The following is a 24,037-nucleotide window of genomic DNA, read 5'->3' as shown; positions in this document are numbered from 1 at the left end:
CCTAGCCTCTGCAATCGGGTCACTTCCTTGTAATTGAGGTAATCCGTCCACCATTCCTTTAAAAGGCTTTACTCTACTCACTTGAATAATGGATGTTTTTGTTGGCAGCTGCGAAGTCATCTCCATGAGCTGGTATGGTCCGTAGTACATCATCAAGAATTTTTTCGTCTTTTCCTTAGGTGTATGTGGATTCATGATTAATACCCATTGACCTACCCTGTACTGTGGTAAAGGTCCCAACCCCTTACCGAGCGAGGTGGCGCAGTGGTTAGCACACTGGACTCGCATTCGCGAGGACGACGGTTCAATCCCGTCTCCAGCCATCCTGATTTAGGTTTTCCGTGATTTCCCTAAATCGTTTCAGGCAAATGCCGGGATGGTTCCTTTGAAAGGGCACAGACAATTTCCTTCCCAATCCTTCCCTAACCCGAGCTTGCGCTCCGTCTCTAATGACCTTGTTGTCGACGGGACGTTAAACACTAACCACCACCACCACCTCCCAACCCCTTATTCGGTTCTTCCTGCCCCTCTAACGCTTTTGTATTGGCCTTCTGTACCCTCTTCCAGTATTGTTAGTGCAAATTCCCTTACTGCGTCCCCTTTAGCTCCTGATTTCGGACATAGAACATCAAATGGCGATAGTATCTTTCTTCCATAGACCACCTTGAATGGTGACATTCCGCCCCCCTAATGTATTATTTTAGTGTTATAACTCGATACCACATTTTGAAGAAAAATGTCCCCGTTATCGTGGTTTCCATTCACATAATAACTTAGCATTTTCGAAATTGTCCTATGTACTCGCTCCTTTCTCACCTGTGGATGAAATGGACTGGTCAGTAATTTTTTTATTCTCAATAAACAACACCACTGCGACATTAATTCGGACATGAAGTTTGTTCTGTGATCCGTAATTATGGTATCAGGCACACCAAACTTCAATAACCAGTTATTGACTAAAGCTTGTGCTACTGTGCTTGCCTGTTGGTCTGGTATTGCGACCATGGCTAGAAACCATGAAAAGTGATCAATTATAGTTAAAACATAATGATTTCCTGCCGGTGTTTTGTTGTATGGCCCGCGAATATCTAGCCCGATAATCTCAAATGGTTTCGAAGCCTCTGGTAACCATTGCAATGGAATTCTTGTGCGCGTCACATCTCCTCGCTGCGCACATGGCACACAATTTGCTACGTATTGTTCCACATCCCTTCTCCCAGTGCGCCACCAAAATCGTTCTGCTACTCGTCTTCCGTGCCTCGAGAGCACGTGATGATGGGCCTGCTTTAAGACTTCCTCTCTCAAACTCTTTGGTACCACTGCCGGTGGTCTGCACCTGGTAACTCTACACAACAAATTTTCCTCCACAATGAAATTTGGTTGCGTTCTAAAACCCTGCCACTCCTCATCCTCTGCTTGTGTCGTTTGCCATTCCGCAACGCTCTTACCCATTACTTCTAATGCGTCTAATTTGCGACTTAATGCATCTGCATTCCCGTGTTTCTTCCCTGGCTTATGAATTACTTCAAAGTAAAATTCACTTAATTTTAGAGCCCACCGTGTTAATCGACTAGAGGGATCCTTGAGTCCCAGTAACCATCTCAACGCTGCATGATCTGTCATGACCTTAAACATCCTAGCATAAAGGTAACAACGAAAATACATTACTCTATATATTACAGCCAACATCTCCTTTTTCGTAGTGGAATAATTCCGCTCTGCCCTATTTAACTGTCTTAGGAGCATATGCCACCGGATGCTCCTGTCAGTCACCATTTGCCCCAAAACACATCCTACTGTGCCATTTGAAGTGTCACGTGATAAGATGAAGTCTTCTTCAAAATTCAGAAACACCAACACCGCACCAGAAACTAATCTCATCTTTAATTCATTGAAAGCTTCCCAACATTCCTCCGTCCACTGAAATTTAACCCCTTTCTTTAAAAGCTTTGTTGTTAATGGCTCAGCTATTTTAACAGAATCTTTTACAAATTTACAATAATATGAACATAACCCAATATACGATTGTAACTGCTTAATCGTATGTGGTGTCGGAAAATTTTTGAACCATCTCTGTTAACCGAGGATCGGTTTGAACCCTTGTTCACTAATTACATGACCTAAATATTTGACCTGCGTCTGCACATAATTACATTTTTCTAAACTTAATAGTAACTGTGCCGACCTCAATCTTCTAAAGACTTATCTAAAACGCGATACATGTTCTGGTATATCCTTCGAAAATGCTATAATGTCATCTAGGTAAACCATACATGTCTTTGGTTTCAATCTGCTTAAACTCCCATCTAATAATCGCTGAGAAGTTGCCGGTGCATTCTTCAACCAGAACGGCATACGTGTATATTGATAGTGTCCCCCAGGAACAGTAAAAGCTGTCTTTGCCCTATCCTCTGGCACTACTTCCAACTGATGGTATCCACTTCGTAAATCCATCATCGTAAAATGCATTGTCGCAGATTGTCCAATGTGTCTGTGATGTTCGGAATTGGGTATGTGTCCGAAATGGTTTTTGCATTCAGAAACCTATAATCACAACAAAACCTATATTTCCTTGTACCATCCACTGACCTCTTAGGTACGAGAACTACATTGCTTGAATATGGAATAGCGCTATGCTCTATGATTCTATCCCGTAGTTGTTATTCTATAAACTCCTCTAGTAGCAGTTGCACATGACGTTCTATCCTATATGGTTTCCTAAACATGGGTGTATTATCTTCCATTGATATGTAATGCTTTGTAATCGGTGTTGCTGGTAATTTACCCTCCGTTCTGAATAAATCACTAAATGTCAATAATAATTCCTCCAACACGACCCTCTTGTCTCATTGCAAATGCTGTAATTTTCCCCTTAATTGCGTATAGCTTGCCTCTAAATCCTCCCTATCGAGGTTATCATCAAAAACCCCCACCGTGGCCAATAACAACCCTTTCGACTTACAGGAACTCTATAATCTCCTTCTGCATAACTTGCGTGAGCTTAACTCCTCGTTACTTGAGAGTGGCTCCACCATATACAACGTCTCCTTTGGTAAGTCCGTATTTATCGAAACCCAAACTACCTTCCCTGTACCTGCCGGTATGTTATCCTGCTGATTGACCTTTTATGAATCCATTCACAGTTTAGCTGGTGTCTCCTTCATGTGAAGTGTGCCTTGCGACATTTGTCCATTTGCAACCGTTTCCCCTATGCAAAACATTGTTCCTCCAAGTTCCACTGTTTGTTGCCAAAGATCTATCTTCCCACAATGTTTGTCGAGGAAGTCCAGTCCGAGAATCACCTAATATCCCTCACGTAAACGTGGCAACACCTCTACCTGCTCACTAAATTTAGTTTCTGTGATCATGAATTGAAGTACCATCATATCCAATGACTCCACTTTATTATCTCCCACCCCACATAGCCTATAACGTGGTGGCTCAAGCCTTCTCCTGCTAACCAGGTCTAGACTAATCCTTTGCTTCGTCACATAATCTACCTCCTCTAAGTATGTGGCAATCCTTAAAGCAACTGCACGATCACTGGTATTCTCCAATTTCACCCGATGTGACATCTCCGGTGGTACTCCCCGCAAAAACATATCCAACACCCTGGTCCTGTCCTCTTGTAACAGCACTTTATTAGTTTCCTCATTCTGTGGCAGTTCGAACATTTGTACATTCAGTTTTCGAATCCTGTCTGAGAAAACCTCCACAGTCTCATTTCTCCTCATAACTAATGCACTTAATTTTTCTTGAAAAAACCTGGTACTATTCTGTTTTTGGTACCTCAAGCTCTGAAAACGTCCCCACCTTGTTCAATGTTTCATCGTACAGTATGTACAACTTGGCATCCCCTGTCAAGCGTAACTTCGCCACTCTCAACATTGCAACATCTCACCACCCATTGGCCTCAACCATTGTGATAACGTCATTAAGGAATACTGACACATCCTTCATTGCTTTACCCAAAAAGGGGTTAATCAATGCTGCCGACTGCCGGGGCAAACAGTCTGTGACACTCCACAACCTGTAATTTACTTTCACGCGACGTCCCTTCCCCTACTCGCAGTGCCTCAAATCTCAATGCTAATTCTTTATATTGTTGTTTGTCACTTATCCTCGCCTCTGACAATACCCCAATTTGCCCTGTTAGATCGGCTACAGCTTCCGCTGTAGTCACTGACCGTGTTTCCACCATTCTTGCTTATAGCTCCACAGTTGCCATTCATTTCACTCTGCTACTCATTAAACTTAGTTCTTGTGGCGAATCATCACCCATCTACATTCTGACCAATGGAATGCCAAATGACCAAATCTGTTACAAATAAAACAATTCTTTGGCACCCACTTTGTACACGGTAATCCGTGGCCTGACAGATTACAAAACTTACGTTGCTTAGGCGCTATGTTATCGTGTCCCATATTTCCCCTGAATCCAGATAAATCTACAGGCCCCTCCTTACAAAAGACACCTGTAAAAAGTCAATCCTAATTAACAAAAGAATGGCACATAAACCATAAGTCAAACATCACTCACCCATCCACATCGTGCTCGTGTCCAGGTGAACAGTGCCGCTTTCCTCCCTATACTGGTACGGACGAACACCTGCCGAATGACAGGACGTAACGAGATATTCACGACCACGCTTCACAAACGCAACCAGGCACCTCAGCTACCCCTCTACACAGGCACACCTCAGCGCTACTTGCTGGACATAAGATGTGGGAGTGGAAATCTGGTACCAGTGTTGTAACTGGCACCACTTCTGATACCACTATTGTGGGGTCGGGAGATCGAACCCGAGACTCCAGATGACAGAGCTGAAGCTGGGACCCACTGTGCCGTATTTTGTCAGGAGGCCGAGCAAGTTCGAGAGCGTCAAGGGGCAGTGCAGAGTGATTCGGCAGTATTTGGTAACATTTTTTTATTCCGATAATTTACAGTACTCGATGGGTGAAGCGTAGTGTCGGCGTGCCGTCCGTGCGCTGTCTCTCTCGCGAGTCCAGCCGGCTCGGCAGACACCTGACATGCCGACCCGCTGCTGCCGTCATCGAGGCCGCCCTCCTGGAAGTCGTCCCTGCTCTCCTAGTCGCCGCCCACTGACGCTTTGCGACTTGCGCTGCTCCACTGCTCGCGATTCCGGAGACTGCTACAGTCTCGCCGCCTTCCGCCCCGTTTGGCTCGCTCTGTCCGACAGTGGGGCGAAGGTGGGTGTACCGGTCACCCGTGGCTCGAGGGCCACCGCTGTTCTCGGGACGGGACCGGACTCGAACCCGCGCCCTCCTGGATGCTGTACCGCAATTTGCCACTAGTGGTGCTTGCCAGGTGGCAACACCCGCTGCCATCTCTGGCGCTGTCGTAGCGCTGCTGTGCGTCCTGCAGCGTACGCCTCGCCCGGAGCCCGGTACGCCAGGTGGAAAGCGAATGTGGCCCGTCGACTCGAGTGGACCCGCTGCAGACCGCTGTCACTGCCCTCCTTCGGGCAGACTGAGCTATCTCCGAGTGCCAGGCCACCGGTCCATCCTGCTCTGGTGTTGTGTCCCCAGAGGCGGAATATAGCCCAAACGAGTACATAGAAACAAAGTACAAGTTTATGCGGAATACTTGCAACAGTGCCGCCAGAGTGGCCCCTAAAAGCGCAGACCAGCACAGGCCTGTTCCGACACTCGACTGACCTAGCACACTCTGTCCCAAGCTAATATTGCCTCTCTACTTATGTCGGTTTCTCCCTCGCTTCTGACGTAGTGTCGGAAAGAGACAGAAACTGTGGCAGGGATAATTTCCCACACTTCAGCCACTTACAAATCACCACTCTTGGCTCTGGCCTAGTGCCCCGCATCATAATCGCAATAACTTTAATCGACACTAAAGTTTCCTGCCTCGTCGGTGCTCCACTCAAAACAAATCGTGCGTGCAATACCGCCATCGCAGCTCGCGCCTGCTAGTGCCGTGTTTATCTTGCCTGGCCTACTGGCTGTCGACTGTTACCACACTCTGCCAGCGGCCCCAGATTTCATCACCCAAAAGCGCCTTCATTGAAGTTTGATAAGATTTCCCTTTCCCTTGACTAGGACTGACACTAGCGCAGCAGCCTGTAGGTGGCAGGAACTATGGAGGGATGAAGAGACTTGCAAAAGATAGACTAGGGCCGAGGGCTTGAAGAATTCGTCGGCATAGTCCGTATCGACTGAGGCAGTCTAGGAAAAAGTCTTACCTACATAGTCTCATATGTTATTAAATTTAGCTCATGTTAAAATGAAAGACTAAGTAAGGAACACACATTTTTTTTGGTTTCTCCAAGAAAATTTCAGCTCCGAGATACTGCCCTCCAAAGACGACACTGCACATACCGTTTTGATGATGTGAATTCTGGAAAAAAATTTTAAAATGGTGTATCTCTGGAACAGTTCTAGATGTTTTCTTTTTTTTTTTTTTGTATTTGAAAGATAACTGCTTTATGATTACAAAGAAATCCTCCATTTGGACTTATCTGTCAAAGTTGTTTTACTGTAGCATTCTGAACTTTTTTAAAATAATTTATGGATTTTTTTTTCTCTAAAATGCCAATCCATAAAATTAAGATTTTTTTTCTGTTGATTAGTACCTTATAGTTCTACATTTTCTGAAAAGGAAAGCTTCCACTTTTAGGTTGAACAGGTTTTATAAACAAATGAGATTTTTGCCATACATAAAAACTGTTTTGTTGCCACATTATCACATTATAGGCTTACAAAAATCAAAACCTAGCCTTATTTAATATAATTTTAGATTTGAAAGAAGAGTAACAGACTAATTTTTCAACCATTTTAAATGGTTCCAAAATATATGTGAAAGGCCGAAAGACTTAAAGGTTTCAATTTATACAACTTCTTTGCACTCTGTTTTGTACTGAAATTAGCCAGTCAATGAACTAAAAATTTGTTGCACTGCTTCAGTATCTTCCTTAGATACAGCGTGATGCAATCCTGGTGAGCCAATATGAACTGGACTACTTGCAATTTTCAAAACACTGTGGACAGGAAGTGAGCTGATGGCGTTGTTTCTGTCCTTCAGCTGGAAAGCTATATCCAGCAGCTGGTCCATGTGATATCATGAAGTTCACTACAATTTTGTTTAACTCATAATTGGTGCCTATAATCTCTGCAATCCACCAATCGAAGTTATACATACATGCATAAACACCCCCCTTCTCAGGTTGTGAATCTGAATGTTATCCTGCTGTTTCTGAGGTGTAGGCTGAATGAACGAAATTTCTTCTTTCTTGCTCTTTAAAGTGCGTGCAATATGAGTTTGCCCATCACTTTGAGTCCAAAAATATGTCTTCTAAATTCTTTTCACAGGAGTTGTTTGTTTACACCATTCTTCTTTTTTCTGCTCACGGAATTCTTCGATTTCCTCGTTGGACAAAAGAATGTGTAATATTTCACGACTCTCATAAAATTCTCAGCATTTTGCATTGCAGCTGTATTTGGTCAGAAAAGGCCCCTTCCCATGACCAGTAGCTCTGTATACGCAGTCAGTTGGCACAAACGACTTACTCAATTCAAACAGCTGGTAACGATTTTTAAAATGAATAGGGCAACCGTCAGAAATAATGATGATCTTCTCTGCCCCTGTTTGCTGTTGAAGAATTTTGCACACTGTTAGCAAAGCTTGTGCTGAGTCATGTCATGTGCCATCACTTACAACTGAACACTTGTGATGTTGTTTTCAAAATATGTCACTCCTGTAAAAATTTAAACCTAGTCCTTACTCCAATGATACCCTTGTACTTCTTGGGAGAGAGTTACAGACCTGTTATCAGCAAAATCACAGTGAAGCATTAAACATAGTCCTTCACCCTGTACACACCCTATCACATCTGCAATGTGTTGTTGCCATTGTAATTTCTTCAAATGCTGGTGTGTCACTGCTTTCACTAACCATTTACCAAGTACATCAAGGAAACTGTCAAAGACAACAGTTTTCTTATTAGTTTATTTTCCTCCCATGTCGCATATGTAATTTCTGCAGAGCTATTTGCTACATCTTCCAGGCCAAGTGTCTGTAAAGACAGGCCTCCCTTTCCAGGGCAGTCACCACATTCTTGAAACAGACAAGTCTCTCGCTTTATGTCACAGACTACTAATGGCAACACACGCCCAAACAAGGGTCGTATGTCACACGCTCCAGTAAGTTCTTCAAAGTTACGACACAAAGTTCAAAAGTGTCACAGTTCATGCATAACCAGACATCTGTAGGTGGGTGTGGAACTACTCACTTAGGTCGTAGTGCATAAAATTTTGATCTTCCAATACGTGAAGTTGTATAGTTGCTCTTATAAATTGCAAAAGTTTCTTTAATACTGCGAGTCACTTTCACAACTTTTTGACCTTCAGCTGTTACAGTAATAGTGTCTTTTTTGTTGGAGCTCTGGTGAGAACAGTCCCATTTATCTTCCAGATAAAGTGACTGCACTATTTTAACTTGAGCTGCTTCTACAGGATGACCATAATAGTGATCTAGCCTTCCAAAGACTCCTTTTTGCAGACCTCACATTTCTTGATTTGTCTACCATGTACTTTGATACTGATGGAATGTGGTTCAAAATTGTTTTCTTTGAAAATGCATCTGGAATAATAGTTAAAACTTGTACCTTTTCACTGTGGGATACACAATAATCAACAGCTGAATTGATATTTGTGAAGAATGCCTGGGAAGAGGTGCAAGAGTACTTTGGTTCATTTTCTTCGGAAGATGGAATTTCTACTTTGAAGTGTGTGGTTAGTTTTGCTGTAGTGTATTCATCCATAGGTTCAGTAATTTCTCTGCAGTTTCTTGATGCATAGAGGTTATTAATCGACTTCACTGACCATGGTTTCTTAACAGGATTAACACCTATCTCTGTAGTTGACTGATTCAGGGTATTTAATTCTTCCTCTGTTTATGCAAAATCTGCATCATCTGCACTATGGGAGGCTTCACCTTGTTCAGATACTGTCATCATTGTTGTTATTGTGCCATACATTTAGAACACACAAAGTTGTCGCTGGAAATATCTTCACTTTGAAACAGGGCCTTAAAATGAGAACACTTATTCCCAACCTGAAGAAAGTCCTCCCCCCCTCCCCCCCCTTCTTTCATATACATCACTCTGTTATGTATATGTAAATAGTCAGCAGACTTCACCCTTCCGTGGCCCCAGTCAGAATACATTTTAAACAGTCCTTTCACTAAACACACTGCAACTATGTCAACTGGCAAATTCCTCATGAAAACATAGAACTCGCCGGATGGTCTCAGATTTCTTAGAAGCCTCTTCAGTAAACAAATTAGCACTGAACAACTACAATACAGAAACCTTCAGTGAACAACCACAACAAAGAAAGTGACAAGAAACTACAACAAAGTGTAAGAAATATCTGCAACAATGAAAGAGAATAGAAATACATGCAACAAAGAAAGTGATAAGAAATAACTGCAACAAAGACAATAGAAATAAGCATTGTAACAAAGAAATTAGTAAGAAACAACTTCAGTGAAGACATATATTACCCTCGAAAGTAAAAAAAAAAAAAAAAAAAAAAAAAAAAAAAAAATAATTTTTTTAAAAATAAAACCTGTCCAACTTAAAAGTGGAAGCTCTCCTTTACAGAGAATATAGTACTACATTGTACAAATCACCGGGAAAAAAACGTAACTTTTCTGGAGTGGCATTTTGTAAAATATTTTTTCCTGTAAATTATTAAAAAAAATTCAAAAGGCAACAGTAAAAGAACTTCAGCAGATATGTCCAAACAGAGGGTACCATTGTAATAATGAAGGAATTATCTTTCAAGTAAAAAAAAACCCTAACAGAATATCTAGAACTGATACAGAGATACAGCATTTTAAAATTTTTTCGAGAATTCTCAAATTCAAAATAGTGCTCTCCGTGTCATCTTTTTAGGCCTGTATCTCGGTCAGGAATTTTTTCGGAGAAAATAAAAACATATGTTTCTTACTTTCTCCTATTATTTCTCGTTCGATTTGCCAGATACACTTTATAAAGAACAGATATGATTAATATAAATCACAATAAACATTTGGAACTTACAATGTGGAAACAAATTGTATCAGTTATTACATTACAATTATATCAGGGAAACTACATAATTATGTTAAATGGAACAAAAATCACATAAATTGAAGACAATTAATTACACAGTAACATTAAGATTATGGAGCCATTTCCTGGCATTGTCCGTTAACTTGTGGAGCGACATCAGAGAGCCGTCTCTGAAACCATGAATGTTACAAACCAGAAGATGGTCCATTTTCTGTACCTCGCCACAGTCACAACTTTCTCCTGAATTTTATCGTATGCTAAATTCAATAACATTAGAGACCATGAAGGTAACCCCCTGCCTGAAGTGATACGGATTATGTCAGTCTTTGAAATGAGGACAATAACACAAATGACAAGAGTGATGAACATCGATACTGTAAGAGGCAGATTGTCATAGATCCCCTCTGAAATAAATTCATGTGTGTTTGTGAGTGGAAGGTGCATCTGAAAAATTCGGTTAATGGTTTTGAAAAATAAAGGAAACATAACGTACAAAGTAATCTCCATTAGCTACAACACACTACTGACATAGGTAGTAAAGCTGTTGGAAACTGTGAGCAGACACTACTTGTGGAATTGCTTGAAGCACCAGGAGACGGGACCTGGTGCTACCAGTAAGTTCAGCATTTTCCCTGCCTCCAAAAAAACAGCCAGCTGACAAAATCTAATATTAAGACCGTGTCGATCGACTTTTCTGAGGGCGAGGACTCGATCCGTCACAAATATCTACCCGAGGATCAAAATAATAAAATAAGAGAAATCAGAGCTTCCGTGTAAAAATGTAAGTGTTTGTTTTTCCAATTGCTATTCGAGAATGGAAGAGTAGAGAAATAGCTCTATGGTGGTGTGTCGAATCCTTTGCTTGACGCCTTATTGTGGATTGCAGAGTGATTGTGTGGATGCAGATGTGGAGCTAAGTTTGCTGACCGCCCAGGACCAGTGGAGGACGATTTGTTATTGCAGAAACTTGGAATTTACAAAATACCTCACAAATGTAATGGGCTTACGTAGGTCGGACAATCCACATTGTGCAAGTACATTGCACTGAACACTGACAAGGTACTTGAGTTTTGCAATGAACTTATTCTGCTATTGCTAAACATTTTATCTCCACTGGGAATTCAATGGAGCATGACAAAATAATCATTTTGACCAAAGCAACATCTTCGTAGAACTCCATTACTAATGAATGCACGGAAATTAGCACGGTAGCAAATCTGACTAATTGTGATAGTGGGTACCAGTTGGATGATGAGTGGAACACTATTGTTTCCACAATTTGTTCCAAATGAGGATGACAGAGTATTCCAATGATCACGGTGAGTGACTACCCTGATGCAGCTGAGTTCCTTAATTCCACGAGCGAGGGCGGGCCTCTGTCACTAAGATTTGACCCCTTGTGCAAAATACACACAGCTCACTAATAACCCCCCCCCCCCCTCCTGCGGGTTCGGGGGTAAGAATATGCCTGCGGTATTCCTGCCTGTCGTAAGAGGTGACTAAAAGGAGTCTCAAAAGTTTCAGCCTTATGTGATGGTCCCCTGTTGGGTTTGACCTCCATCTCTCAAAATTTTTCCGAAGAGTGAGCCGATTGGGGAAGGGCGCCTTACTTGGTGCACTGTGTCAATCTTGCGATCAGACCTTTCGCCAGCTTATTCGTTGTTGAATTGCAGTCCTGCCCGCTCTCCATCTCTTGGGCATGACTACGGTCCTGTGTGCGGATTACACCTTGCACTGTGCGGTGCCTCTTTCTGCACTGATGGCGACCGTGGACCACATGTTACCTAACATCCAGCACGGTAGCCAGTCCGTTGTGGTGGTGCCGCCATGTACCCTGTTGGTTGTAGCCCCCTGACAACACAGGGATCGCTCTACTGATGCCTGCGCCGTTAACTCCCCACATATGCCAAGGAGTAGATGCCCATCTCCCTGGGGCTTTGGGACTCCCGGCAATGGCCATCCTGCCAGTTGGAGTAGGTGGCATCAGAGCGGATGACCCGCAATGAAGCGTGGTACATCGTCTCTCGCTGGTGACCAGCTGCCAGCGGTTTCTAAGCTTTCTCGGGCTCAATTTAATGCTCAGAACTACGATCCGAAAACATTCCCCTCCCTGGCCACACCGTAGGAGGTGCGTAAGTCTCAGGATGGCAGTAGCAGTTATTCGCCCCGATTCTTAGTTTGTACGAGAGCTGATGGGGAAGCTTTTCTCTCCACAAAGCCCCAGTTCTTCGTCGAGCATTTAGAGGACAAGTTTGGGGAGGTGGAGGGCTTGTCCAAAATGCGCTCTGGGTCAGTCCTGATACAAACAACATCCTCTGCCCAGTCACGACGGTTACTTGCTTGTGACAAGTTGGGGGATGTTGCCATTACCATCACACCCCATAAGAGTTTCAATATGGTCCAGGGAGTTATTTACCATAAGGACCTTCTTCTGCAGTCTGATGATGAGCTGCGCGCCAATTTAGAGCACTGAGGTGTACATTTCGTCCGGCGCGTTCATCGGGGTACGAAGGAAAATCAGATCGCTACCGGTGCCTTCATCTTGGCCTTCGAAGGTGATGCATTACCGGAAAAGTCAAGGTGATGGTCTACCGATGTGATGTCAAGCCCTATATCCCTCCCCCGATGCGGTGCTTAAAGTGCTGGAACTTCGGCCATATGTCTTCCCGCTGCAGTTCCAGCCTCACATGTCGAGATTGTGGACACCCATCCCAATACTCTTCCAGAAAGAGCGTAAAATCATGGAATATAAGACCCTGGACTGACTGACCTATACTGAGGCCAAAAGAAATACGACCAACTCCATCCTGTAAGAATGACAACTTCCTACGCCGCTGCTACAACACCTGTGCTAGCCCCATCAGTTTCTCGAATTCTGGCCGGATCGGCGAGTAGTACAACTCCTCCTGCCCCCTCGCCAGTAGGGGGCTTTACCCACCAGGTTGCTCCTGCGCCACCTACCTCAGGAGCAACACCATCCCACCCATCGGGGGAAGTGTCCAACTTCTTCGGCTTCTCACCCCCGCAAGGGGTCCCTCCCTTCCCAGGTTTCCACCAGCGGGAAGGCTGACGACCGACAGTGGCATAAGTGCCCACAATCAGCTGGTCGTAGGGCTTCGCGATCCTCCTCCGTCCCAGAGACTGCATCGGTGAAGCCTTCCCAGCCAGTGAAACCCAAGGAGCAGCGTGAGAAACCCAAGAAGAAGAGCTCTAAGCCCAAGGAACTCGCGGTGGCAACCACCCCACCGCAACCTTCCAGCTCTGCGTCTGAGGACGAGGTGGAGATTCTGGCGTCTGCTGAGGACCTCGATCTCGCCGGTCCCTCAGACACCATGGATAGCACTAGCACAGTTGCTCAATCAGAGGCAGCAGGTGACCCAGTGGCGTAATCTGCCTTCGCAGTCCCGGCACGCCTTTCTCGGCCATGGACAGTATCATCCTCCAGTGGAACTGCAGCGGTTTCTTCCACCATCTAGCTGAGCTCCGACAACTTATTAGCCTTCACCCTTTCTTCTACATTGCTCTTCAGGAAACTTGGTTTCCAGCGATGCGAACCCCCGCCCTCCGTGGCTATCAGGGTTATTATAAGAACCGGGCTGCTTATGAAAGGGTGTCTGGTGGCGTCTGTGTCTATGTCCTTAACTCTCTTCACAGCGAGTCTGTCCCTCTACAGACCCCTTTAGAGGCTGTCGCTGTTCAGGTGTGGATGCCACAGGCTGCTGCAGTCTGCAGTCTTTACCTTCCACCGGATGGTGATGTCGCGCAGTATGTCCTGGCTGCGCTGATAGCCCAATTGCCGCCTCCTTTCTTGATACTGGGCGACTTAAACGCCCATAACCCTCTGTGGGGTGGGTCAGCGGCAACAGGTCGAGGCGCCACCATTGAGCATTTATTGGCGCAACTCGATCTTTCGCTTTTAAATGATGGTGCCTTCACACACTTCAGTGTGGCACATGGCACATACTCCGCCATTGACCTTTCGATCTGCAGCCCTAGCCTCTTACCGTCTGTCCAATGGAGTATGCATGACGACCTGTGTGGTAGTGACCACTTTCCGATCTTTCTGTCACTGCCACGGCGTCACTCTTCTGGGCGCCCCAGCAGATGGGCTATGAATAAGGCTGACTAGGACTTGTTCTCCTCCATTGCCGCTATTGAGCCTCTCTCTAATGACGACATTGATGCGATGGTTCACTCAGTCACCACCAGCATCGTTTCTGCCACAGAATCTGCGATTCCCCATTCTTCTGGGTCCCCTTGGCGGAGGACTGTGCCTTGCTGGTCGCCTGAGATCGCTGAAGCGATTAAAGATTGCCGGCGGGCACTCCAGCGTCACAAGCGACATCCCTCCATAGAACATCTCATCGCCTTCAAACGGCTGCGTGCGCGGGCCCGCCGCCTTATCCGCCAACGCAAACAGGAGTGCTGGGAGCGGTATGTTTCCACCATTGGCCTCCATGTCTCTCCATCGCAGGTCTGGGCCAAGATTCGATGCCTCTATTGCTATCGAACCCCTGTCAGCGTCCCAGCGCTCTCACTGAATGGAGCAGTTTGTACAAACTCCGACGTCATTGCAAACCGCTTGGCAGAGCATTTTGCTCTTAGTTCCGCTTCGACGAATTACCCCCTGGCCTTCCGCTCCATTAAAGAGCAGATGGAACGTCGGAGCCTATCGTTTCGCACCCCCCATCCAGAATCGTACAATGTTCCATTCAGTGAGTGGGTATTTCACAGTGCCCTAGCCGCTTGCCCTGATACCGCACCTGGGCCCGATCGCATCCACTGTCAGATGCTGAAACACCATTCAGTGGACTGCCAGCGGCGGCTCCTCGACCTTTACAACCGTATTTGGGTTGAGGGTGAGTTTCTGTCGCAATGGCGGGAAAGTATTGTTATCCCCATTCTGAAACCTGGCAAGAACCCTTTGGAGGTGGACAGCTACCGTCCCATTAGCCTCACCAACGTTCTTTGCAAGTTGTTTGAACGGATGGTGAACCAGCGCTTGAATTGGGTACTGGAGTCTCGGGGCCTTCTGGCTCCGTCTCAGGTGGGTTCCGTAAAGGCCGCCCCGCCACCGACAATCTGGTGAGCCTGGAGTCGGCCATCCGTACTGCCTTTGCCTGCCGTCAGCACCTGGTCGCTGTCTTTCTCGACATGTGGAAGGCGTACCATACGACATGGCGTCATCACATCCTTTCTACGCTTCACGGATGGGGTCTTCGGGGCCCTCTGCCGATCTTTATCCGAAATTTTCTGTCGTATCGTACCTTCCGCGTGCAAGTCGCGACCTCCCATAGTTCCTCCCGAGTTCAGGAGAACGGTGTGCCACAGGGATCTGTTTTAAGTGTCTCCCTGTTTTTAATAGCCATTAACGGGCTCGCTGCGGCAGTGGGAACGTCTGTCTCGGCGTCCTTGTATGCTGACGACTTCTGCCTTTACTACAGCTCTATTGGCATTGCAGCTGATGAACGTCAGCTACAGGGCGCTATCCGTAAGGCGCAGTCTTGGGTTGTAGCTCAGGGGTTCCAGTTTTCGGCAGCCAAGACCTACGTTCTGCATTTCTGCCGGCGACGCACTGTCCACCCGGAGCCGCGGCTTTATCTTGACGGCGAACTCGTTGCAGTGGTGGAGTCACATCGGTTTTTGGGGGTGATTTTTGATGCTCGGTTGACTTGGCTGCCTCATATTCGGCAGCTTAAACAGATGTGTTGGCGGCATCTAAATGCTCTGCGATGCTTGAGCCACACCCGCTGGGGCGCCGACCGATCTACCCTGTTACGGCTCTACCAGACGTTAATCCAGTCTCGTCTGGATTATGGGAGCCTGGCTTATGGCTCAGCATCCCCATCTGCATTGCGGGTGCTGGACCCAATCCTCCACAGCAGGATACGCCTTGCCACTGGTGGACAGCATACTTGTGGAGGCGGGTGTCCCTCCACTGCGGTTACAGTGCCAACGTTTGCTGCCCGCTTATGCTGCCCACGTTTTCAGCTTGCCCGGGCATCCTAACTACCGTCTACTATTCCCACAGTCGCACGTCCATCTTCCAGAACGTCGGCCCAGGGCTGGATGTACGATCGCGGTGTGTCCGAGAGCTTCTCTCCGGGCTTGGGGCTTTACCTCCTCTGCCTCCTTTCCGGGCACGTCTGCGTACACCCCCGTGGTGTGTGCCTCGCCCTCGCCTTCAGCTGGAATTGGCACAGGGCCCGAAGGACTCAGTCGCTCCGGAGGCCTTCCGCCGCTGCTTTCTTTCCATCCTCGCAACGTATCAGGGCTCTAGCGTTGTTTACACTGACGGCTCGATGGTTGATGGTCGTGTCGGTTATGCGCTAACTCTAGGGGACCATTCCGAACAATGTTCATTGCCGGCTGGCTGCAGCGTTTACACTGCTGAGCTGGTCGCCATCTTTCGTACCGTAGAGTATTTCTGCTCCTGCTCACGTGAGTCCTTCGTTATCTGTAGAGATTCCCTGAGCGGTTTACGAGCTCTCGACCAGTGTTTCCCTCGTTCTCGTCTGGTGATGGCTATCGAGGTGTCCCTGCATACTCTTGCCCGTTGTGGCCACTCTGTGGTCTTTGTGTGGACCCCAGGCCATGTTGGGATACCCGGCAATGAAAATGTTGAATGCCTGGCGAAAGAGGCCACCAGTGCACCATCTCTGGAGATTGGCCTCCCGGTGACTGATTTGCGGGCACTCTTATGCCGCAAAATTTTCGACCTATGGGACGCTGAATGGCGCAACCTGCCCATGCCAAACAAACTTCGCCCTATCGAGGCGACGACGACTGTGTGGCGGTCGTCCATGCGGGTCTCCCGCCAGGAGTCTGTTGTCCTCTGTCGGCTGCGCATTGGGCACACTCGGCTGACGCACGGCCACTTATTGCGCCGTGAGGACCCACCTCTATGTCGCTGCGGCTCCGTTTTATCTGTGGTCCACATTTTGTTGGAGTGTTGCCTTTTAGCTGTGCTCGGGCAGATGTTAGCGCTGCCTGATACGCTCCCTGCCCTTTTAACTGATGACCCTGTTATGGCTGGCTTAGTTTTGCGTTTTATTCAGGCAGGGGGTTTTTATCATTTAATCTGAGTGTTTGTTTTATTTTATTGTTTTATGTTGATTCTGGCCTTTGGCCTACGGTTTTTAAACTGAGATTTTAGTGTGTTCTCGGTGGTTGGCTTTTCCTTTTTTATCTCTATGCTCGGCCAACCACCTCTACACTCTGTGTGATTTTAATTTGCTTCGTCTGATCTGTCTGAGTCTGTCTTGTCCTGTGTCGTCTGCCGTCTTTCCTGTTGTTTGTTTTTTATTCTCTTTGAGTGGTTTTAGTTTTTTTGGAACAAGGGACCGATGACCGTAGCAGTCTGGTCCCTTTAATCTCCCAAACCAACCAACCAACCTCACTAATAAATCGTAGGACGGCGAATTCTGTAGCCGTTGAGGGCTTACTCGAAGGTGACTGTAATGTGTCCAGTCAAACTCTCGTGGACTCTATTAAATGACGACTAGTTGCAGACTCGAAATTTCTTTGAACATAAACTCACCCATAATTACATCTTTATTGCAGCCGTCACTTACCAACAAGTCCTTTGTACAGCCAAGAGCACTCGCTTGACTGTCATCTGGTAAATTACTTGTGAGCCATCTAGCAGTATCCTTCCTAGCCATGAAGAATTCCAAACCCGTCTCCCATTGGTGATATTTTCATGAACCGAACTGAGGGTGAGGAAGGTGGCTTGTTGAGCTGAGGAGGAGGAGGAGGAGGAGGACCAGGTGAGGCAAATGGGTGAACATGTGTTGGTGTTGAGGTTCTGGCGGTTTTCATATGGGAGTGTTCATCTGTGAAAAGCAGACAGTAATTGTAGGCCTCTTATTCAAGGGTGTGCTGAAAATTAATGCCTCTGATTTTTTTTATGTGAAGATTCTCGAAGTTTTTTAAATAAAACAAACTGCATTAACATCCTACACCTTTATTCTTAATGTCCACATCTTTATTTCTCAACATAGTCATTCTGGCGACAAATGCATTTCTCTCAATGGGAGACCACTTTGTTGATCCATTACTGTAGAATGTTTGAATTTGTTGACAGAGTCACAAACTCATCTCTGCTCACCCTGCTGCGTCATTATGAAAGTGAAGCCCTTGAAGATGTTTTTTAAGTTTTAGAAGCAGATGAAAATCTAATGGAGTCAAGTTCGGACTCTACAGAGCACGATTGACGACAGTGAACCTTAGACGTCAGATCGTTGCAGATGCCACAGCTCTGACGTGCGGTCCGGCATCGTTGTGTCGAAGGAGAGGATTCTCCGTGCGTGAACAAACTCTTCTAATTTGTAGTTTCAGTTTCTAATGCACCGACACAGTTGCGTTGCACGCTACAATTTGGAGCCCTGTGAGTGCAGAGGATTGCAGATTGCTTAGCTCAGCAGGAAAGTCAACTGAGTGATATGCATGACATGTAACACCTCAACCAGTATTGGGAACAGAATAAAAAATTTGGGGGGCATTACTTTTCAGCATGTCCATGTAGTAAAATGTCGTTCATCCTTTTGTGCAATTGGTAATCTCTTTTCATAGATACAGATTTAATTTATTTAAAACAGTTCTGGTTGTGTAGTGACATGTTCCTTGACGTGTTAATGACATGTTCCTTGATGTGTTATGTTCTTTTCTTGGTAATACATGCAGTAGTAAATGATGATTCCTAGGTTGAAGTAAAGAGCACTTTATTCGTGGCACAAGTTTACAAATAAGTCAGTTCTAATAACACGTGAAAGATCATTTGTGATCTCGTGTGAATAATAGGAACAAAGTTGACTAACGCGGTACCAATTGTGAGGGAAGCCGAGCACCTCGTAGAGTACCATCCGTGTGTGGAATAACTTGAAGGAGTGTGGAGGCGCTGCATTGTAGGGCGGGACGTCCCAGTTGGTGTGGGCGGGTTCTGATTGATGGGCTATGGGGTGTAGCTGTCACCTGGCCTGGAACTGCGAGCAGGCAGAATTACGTACGTGACATGTGGACAGCACTTGTGTCTTCAATAGCAACACTGCCAGTTTTGTGATGATGCACGTGCTGCTCAGAAGTGTGGCTGATGTCCCCTGGTGGTGCATGTTACAAGTGGAGTATCAACAGAGTGTTTACATACAGGATTTGTGAGATGTCTGTTTGCTGAGGGTAGGCAAACCTGCAGTATTAAGATGACATGCTGGCAGCACGTGTAGCCAGCCTTGGGACAATATATGGCACACTTCTCCCTATGAGGAGAAGACAGTGAAGCTATCGTGGTGATGAACACGGATTGTGCGAGGCGGACTGAAAATCAGTTAATAAACAATGTATTTAATGTAAGAAGAATTGATTAGCTCTGTTTTAACTAAAATATTATTATCTATTTTGAAAGTACTGTTCATAAATAACTGTATGTTGTGGTTCAGTGGTAGAGTGCCAGGTTACAGATTGAGAGGTCTCAAGCTCTATCTCTTTCTTTCTAGGATTTTTATTCATCACTTTGTAATTTTTTCACCTGTGGCAATGTTAATGCGAAAAGAGCTGAGCTGTGTCGTACTTCAGATACCACATTAAGTTGTAGGTCTCCCTGTACCTGGCTGGGTAAGTCGTGTTTAACATCGGAGTAAGGCCACGGTGGACCACATCCGGTTGGACAGCGCCTAGCAAGGAAATGTGATGTTCAAACTGTTCTTTGGGTTTATGACCTCTTTACTTTCTTACTTTAAATGTGTGTCTTAGACACTATGATGATTATGTTGTGAGGTTCTCAAAAATTTCACGAGATTTATAAAGTTATTTTAACCTTCTGTCAGGCGCAGCTGTTCAAATTGATACATATCGATATTTGCTGTAAATTATTTGTCAGCAATTGGCAGCTCTGGTGCCTTTTCACTACTAGCTTCCCTTCTCTGAACGCTTTCCATTGTCATGTGCTTCAGTATCAAAGCAACTGCTGTTTTGTCGAGGTATTTGCCGATTGCCCAGTTTGATACACCGCACCCTTTCCTGTTACATTTCGACAGGTAATTTCCTCGATTATCGACATAACTTAGTAAGTAGTGGAAAGCTAATTTAGAATGTAAAATGCACTTATATTCTTTTGGGAGCATTTAGTTGTCTTTTACAGTCGTCTGAATGTCAAGTATCAAATAGATACACTGCGCCCAATTGCGTTTTTTATAGGAATTTTATGACTTTAGGTGGGATATACTTCATGATGGCAGGCTACAGCAAGACATATAACCTCCTTGACCCGAATCATGTTGCGGAAATCCAAAAGATGCTATTCGAAGAGTATAATAATGAATTTCGAGAGGATTTTGAAGACGAAGTGGACACAGATGTTGAAGACAGTTGAAATCCGGCCCGAAGAAACAGAAACAGAGGAAGACGACAGTGGAGATGATGAGGAAGTACTTGACTAAAACGGCCATTAGTATTTTTGAAGGCACAAAGAGAAAAAATGGATTAAAGTTCCACCATCACAGAGAGTACGATTCAGGGCTCTCAATATTATTCAGAAGTTACCTGGACCTATAGGTGTGGCACATAGTTTTGTGTACAAATCAGTATACTGAGAGTGTCAAAGCTTCATTGCAGCATGAGAGAGACATAAAACAAATAGACATTATTGAATTGAAAGCCTTCATCTGTCTCTTATTTTTAGCTGGAGTAAACAAAAGTGAGAGACAAAGCTTAGAGGAGCTGTGGGGAACCGATGAGGGTGGCAATGAGAAATTTCGCTTCGTAATGAACATAAAACGTTTGAAATTCACTATGCGGTGTCTTAGATTTGACAATTGTGCAATTCGCGATGAAAGGAGACGATTAGACACGATAACAGCGATTCGGGAAACATTTTCTATATTTGTGCAGAATTGTCAAAAATCCTTTACCCTCAGAGAAAATGTTACAGTAAATGAGAAACTGGAAGGATTCTGTGGAAGGTGCAGTTTTCACCCACATATACCTAGCAAACCAAACAAATATGGCATTAAGATATATGCTCTTGTGGATTCCCAAGTATTTTACCTGTATAATTTGGAAATATATGCTGGGTTGCAACCAGAAGGATTATATCACTTAAGCAGTAAATCTTCCGATGTTGTTCTGCGACTGTGTGAACCTGTTTATAAGTCAGGTCGAAAGTGACTGCAGACAACTGGTGTACTAGTATTGGCTTGGTAGAAGAGTTACGAAGGAAAAATCTTTCTTTTGTTGGAACTATGAAGAAAAAGAATTGCGAGAATCCTCCGGAGTTTGCTACCAGTAAAGGAAGGGGTGCCAACAGTTCACTTTGGCTCATTTCCTATGTTCCTAGAAAGGGGAAGTGTGTGATCCTAGCATCAAGTTCGTGTGACGATAATTCAGTAGATGGTGACACTGGAGATAAACTAAAGCCATCAATTGTAACATTTTATAATAGCACCAAAGGTGGAGTTCACACTACGGATAAGTTGACCTCTTTGTACAGTGTTGCAAGAAACGTATGCCGTTGGCCCGTGGTTATATTTTTTTCAGTGATCAATATGAGTGGAATCAATCACAAGTAATCTATTGTGGCATGAATGAGAATTGTGTCAGAAGAAAAGGATTCCTGAAACAACTCGTCCATTGGTTCTACCTCACTTAGAAGAAGTTTGGGCAACACAGGAGTTCACAGGGATCTTTAACTGAGGCTACAACATTATAGGCCAACGTGTGAAGATGAACCAGAAGACGAAAGTAGAAAAACAAGAAAAAACAAGTGCAAGCAAGAGGAAAAGGTGTAATACCTGAACAGTAAAGAAAAGATTGAGAAAATTTGTTGCAAAATGTGCCAAAAGCCAATCTGCTTGATGGACATTGAACCTTTTTGTTTGACTGTGGTAAAATTCCTCATAGTCCACAGTCGAAAAGTGATGATGATACAATTGAATAAGTAATGTTACCATTGTTGTTGTGCTATAATGCCATCTCTGCCGTTCTGTAAAGATATTTGATGTTTATACTGAGTTTAATTAGTGAAATGTAATAAAGAAGTAAGTGAAAAAAAAGGCAATGTTATCATTTGTTATACCACAATCCAACACTGACGAAAAGAAATCTGAATGAATAACATTTCTATTCCTGTTGTGCTCTTATGTTTTCTTTGTCTTTCTTTAAAGTTATTTTTAATTTACTGTGTGTTTTGTTAATAAAATTTAATAAATACTCACGTGAATAAGCAATATGATCAATTTGATACACCGTGCCCCATCTCGTTGTGAAAAACACTGCGCCCGACAGAAGGTTAATAAAGTGTTTTGCGGTAGTACTTCACTCTTTTATATGATACGTGCAGATAGATGACTGCCTTACACAGGCAGTCTGCTGCCAATGTTGATATTTGAGCATGTCTCACTTGTAGGTTCCCGTTTTGTTCTGATCGACTACCTGTAATCAAATGTTTTTGTTTGATCTAAAAATCTCTGTTTATTCTACCAAACAAGTTTGCAGAATACACTTGATACATCTGTGGAGACTGTTTGCCCCCCTACATTGTGGAACATTCTATTCATTTCTGGATTTCAATCACTGGGCCACAGTGCCTCGTGCCAACAACTTTACAGCTTTGCTGAGACTGTAAATGATGCTGACTGTATTTTCCATTGAGTCATATACTCCCAAATAAAAACAACTAAATGCTGGGTATGCTATTAACTACGTGGGCAATTGAACGGGATATAAACAGATCACACTAAGTCTACACACTTTGTTGGAAGAAATTAAGCTTGTTCCACCAAATATAAAAAAGTAGCAGACACAAAATATTACATTGCTGTACATGATGTTACCTACTGAACATAACCTATAATCCTACTCATTGCACAGCATTTATCAAAGGACAAAAATAAAGTGAGAAACAGGGTAACACGGCACGTAGATTCGTCGACCGTATATTGTTTACTGTAGGTGTCGGATGTACGTGTTAATGTGCCAGAGTGATCTGGACTGTGTATAACAGTGTGTGAGATTTTTGTGGGTCCAGCTGAGGCAATATGAGATCACATGGATTCCGTGTGTGAAGTATTGCTAAGAGTTGGAGGTTTTGGTTTGAGCATTGTCGCAGAAGCATCTTTCCCATTAATATTTGAAACATTTTTCTTTCAATTTTTCAGGGCATTACAAGGTTATTGCTTACAAAAATTCCATTTTATAAGGATGTCGTGTTAATGTCCTTTGATTGTGAAAAGTGTGGATTCCAGAACAATGAAATTCAGTCGGGTGGTAAAGTTGCAGAAACTGGTGTAAAAATTGTGTTGAAAATCAGTACTCAGAGAGATTTAAATCGGCAAGTTGTGAAGTCGGATTATACTTCGGTAGAAATTCCGGAAGTCGAATTTGAAATTCCAGCTCAGTCACAGAAAGGAGGTTAGTATTATTTTTTTCTCATTTGTCTACATCTAAAGTTGTTGGGTATTGTGTATTAAGCTCTATTTGAAGTCATTGTTTTCATTATTGCTAATAAATTTGTTTATATATCTCAATACTCATAAATATATCTAAAAACAAAGATGATGTGACTTACCAAACGAAAGCGCTGGCACGTCGATAGACACACAAACAAACACAAACATACACACAAAATTCAAGCTTTCGCAACAAACTGTTGCCTCATCAGGAAAGAGGGAAGGAGAGGGAAAGACGAAAGGATGTGGGTTTTAAGGGAGAGGGTAAGGAGTCATTCCAATCCCGGGAGCGGAAAGACTTACCTTAGGGGGAAAAAAGGACAGGTATACACTCGCACACACACACATATCCATCCACACATATACAGACACAAGCAGACATATTTAAATATGTCTGCTTGTGTCTGTATATGTGTGGATGGATATGTGTGTGTGCACATATTTAAATATGTCTGCTTGTGTCTGTATATGTGTGGATGGATATGTGTGTGTGTGTGCGCGAGTGTA

At 44.3% G+C, this 24,037-nt stretch overlaps 1 protein-coding gene across 2 annotated transcripts in view; it reads left to right on the top strand.

Annotated features, from left to right (window-relative positions):
- Window positions 1-24,037, top strand: part of LOC126202896 (zinc finger protein ZPR1) — a 58,793-nt gene that overhangs the window by 5,377 nt on the left and 29,379 nt on the right. For both annotated transcript variants that reach the window (XM_049936975.1, XM_049936982.1), the window contains exon 2: window positions 23,240-23,492. In XM_049936975.1, the coding sequence (XP_049792932.1) occupies window positions 23,240-23,492 (253 nt within the window). The remainder of the gene's footprint in view (window positions 1-23,239; window positions 23,493-24,037) is intronic.

This window comes from Schistocerca nitens, chromosome 1 (genome assembly GCF_023898315.1).
Source record: "Schistocerca nitens isolate TAMUIC-IGC-003100 chromosome 1, iqSchNite1.1, whole genome shotgun sequence".
Classification (NCBI taxonomy): domain Eukaryota; kingdom Metazoa; phylum Arthropoda; class Insecta; order Orthoptera; family Acrididae; genus Schistocerca; species Schistocerca nitens.
The sequence above is the reverse complement of the archived record's forward strand: the minus strand, read 5'-3'. Positions and strand labels throughout refer to the sequence as shown.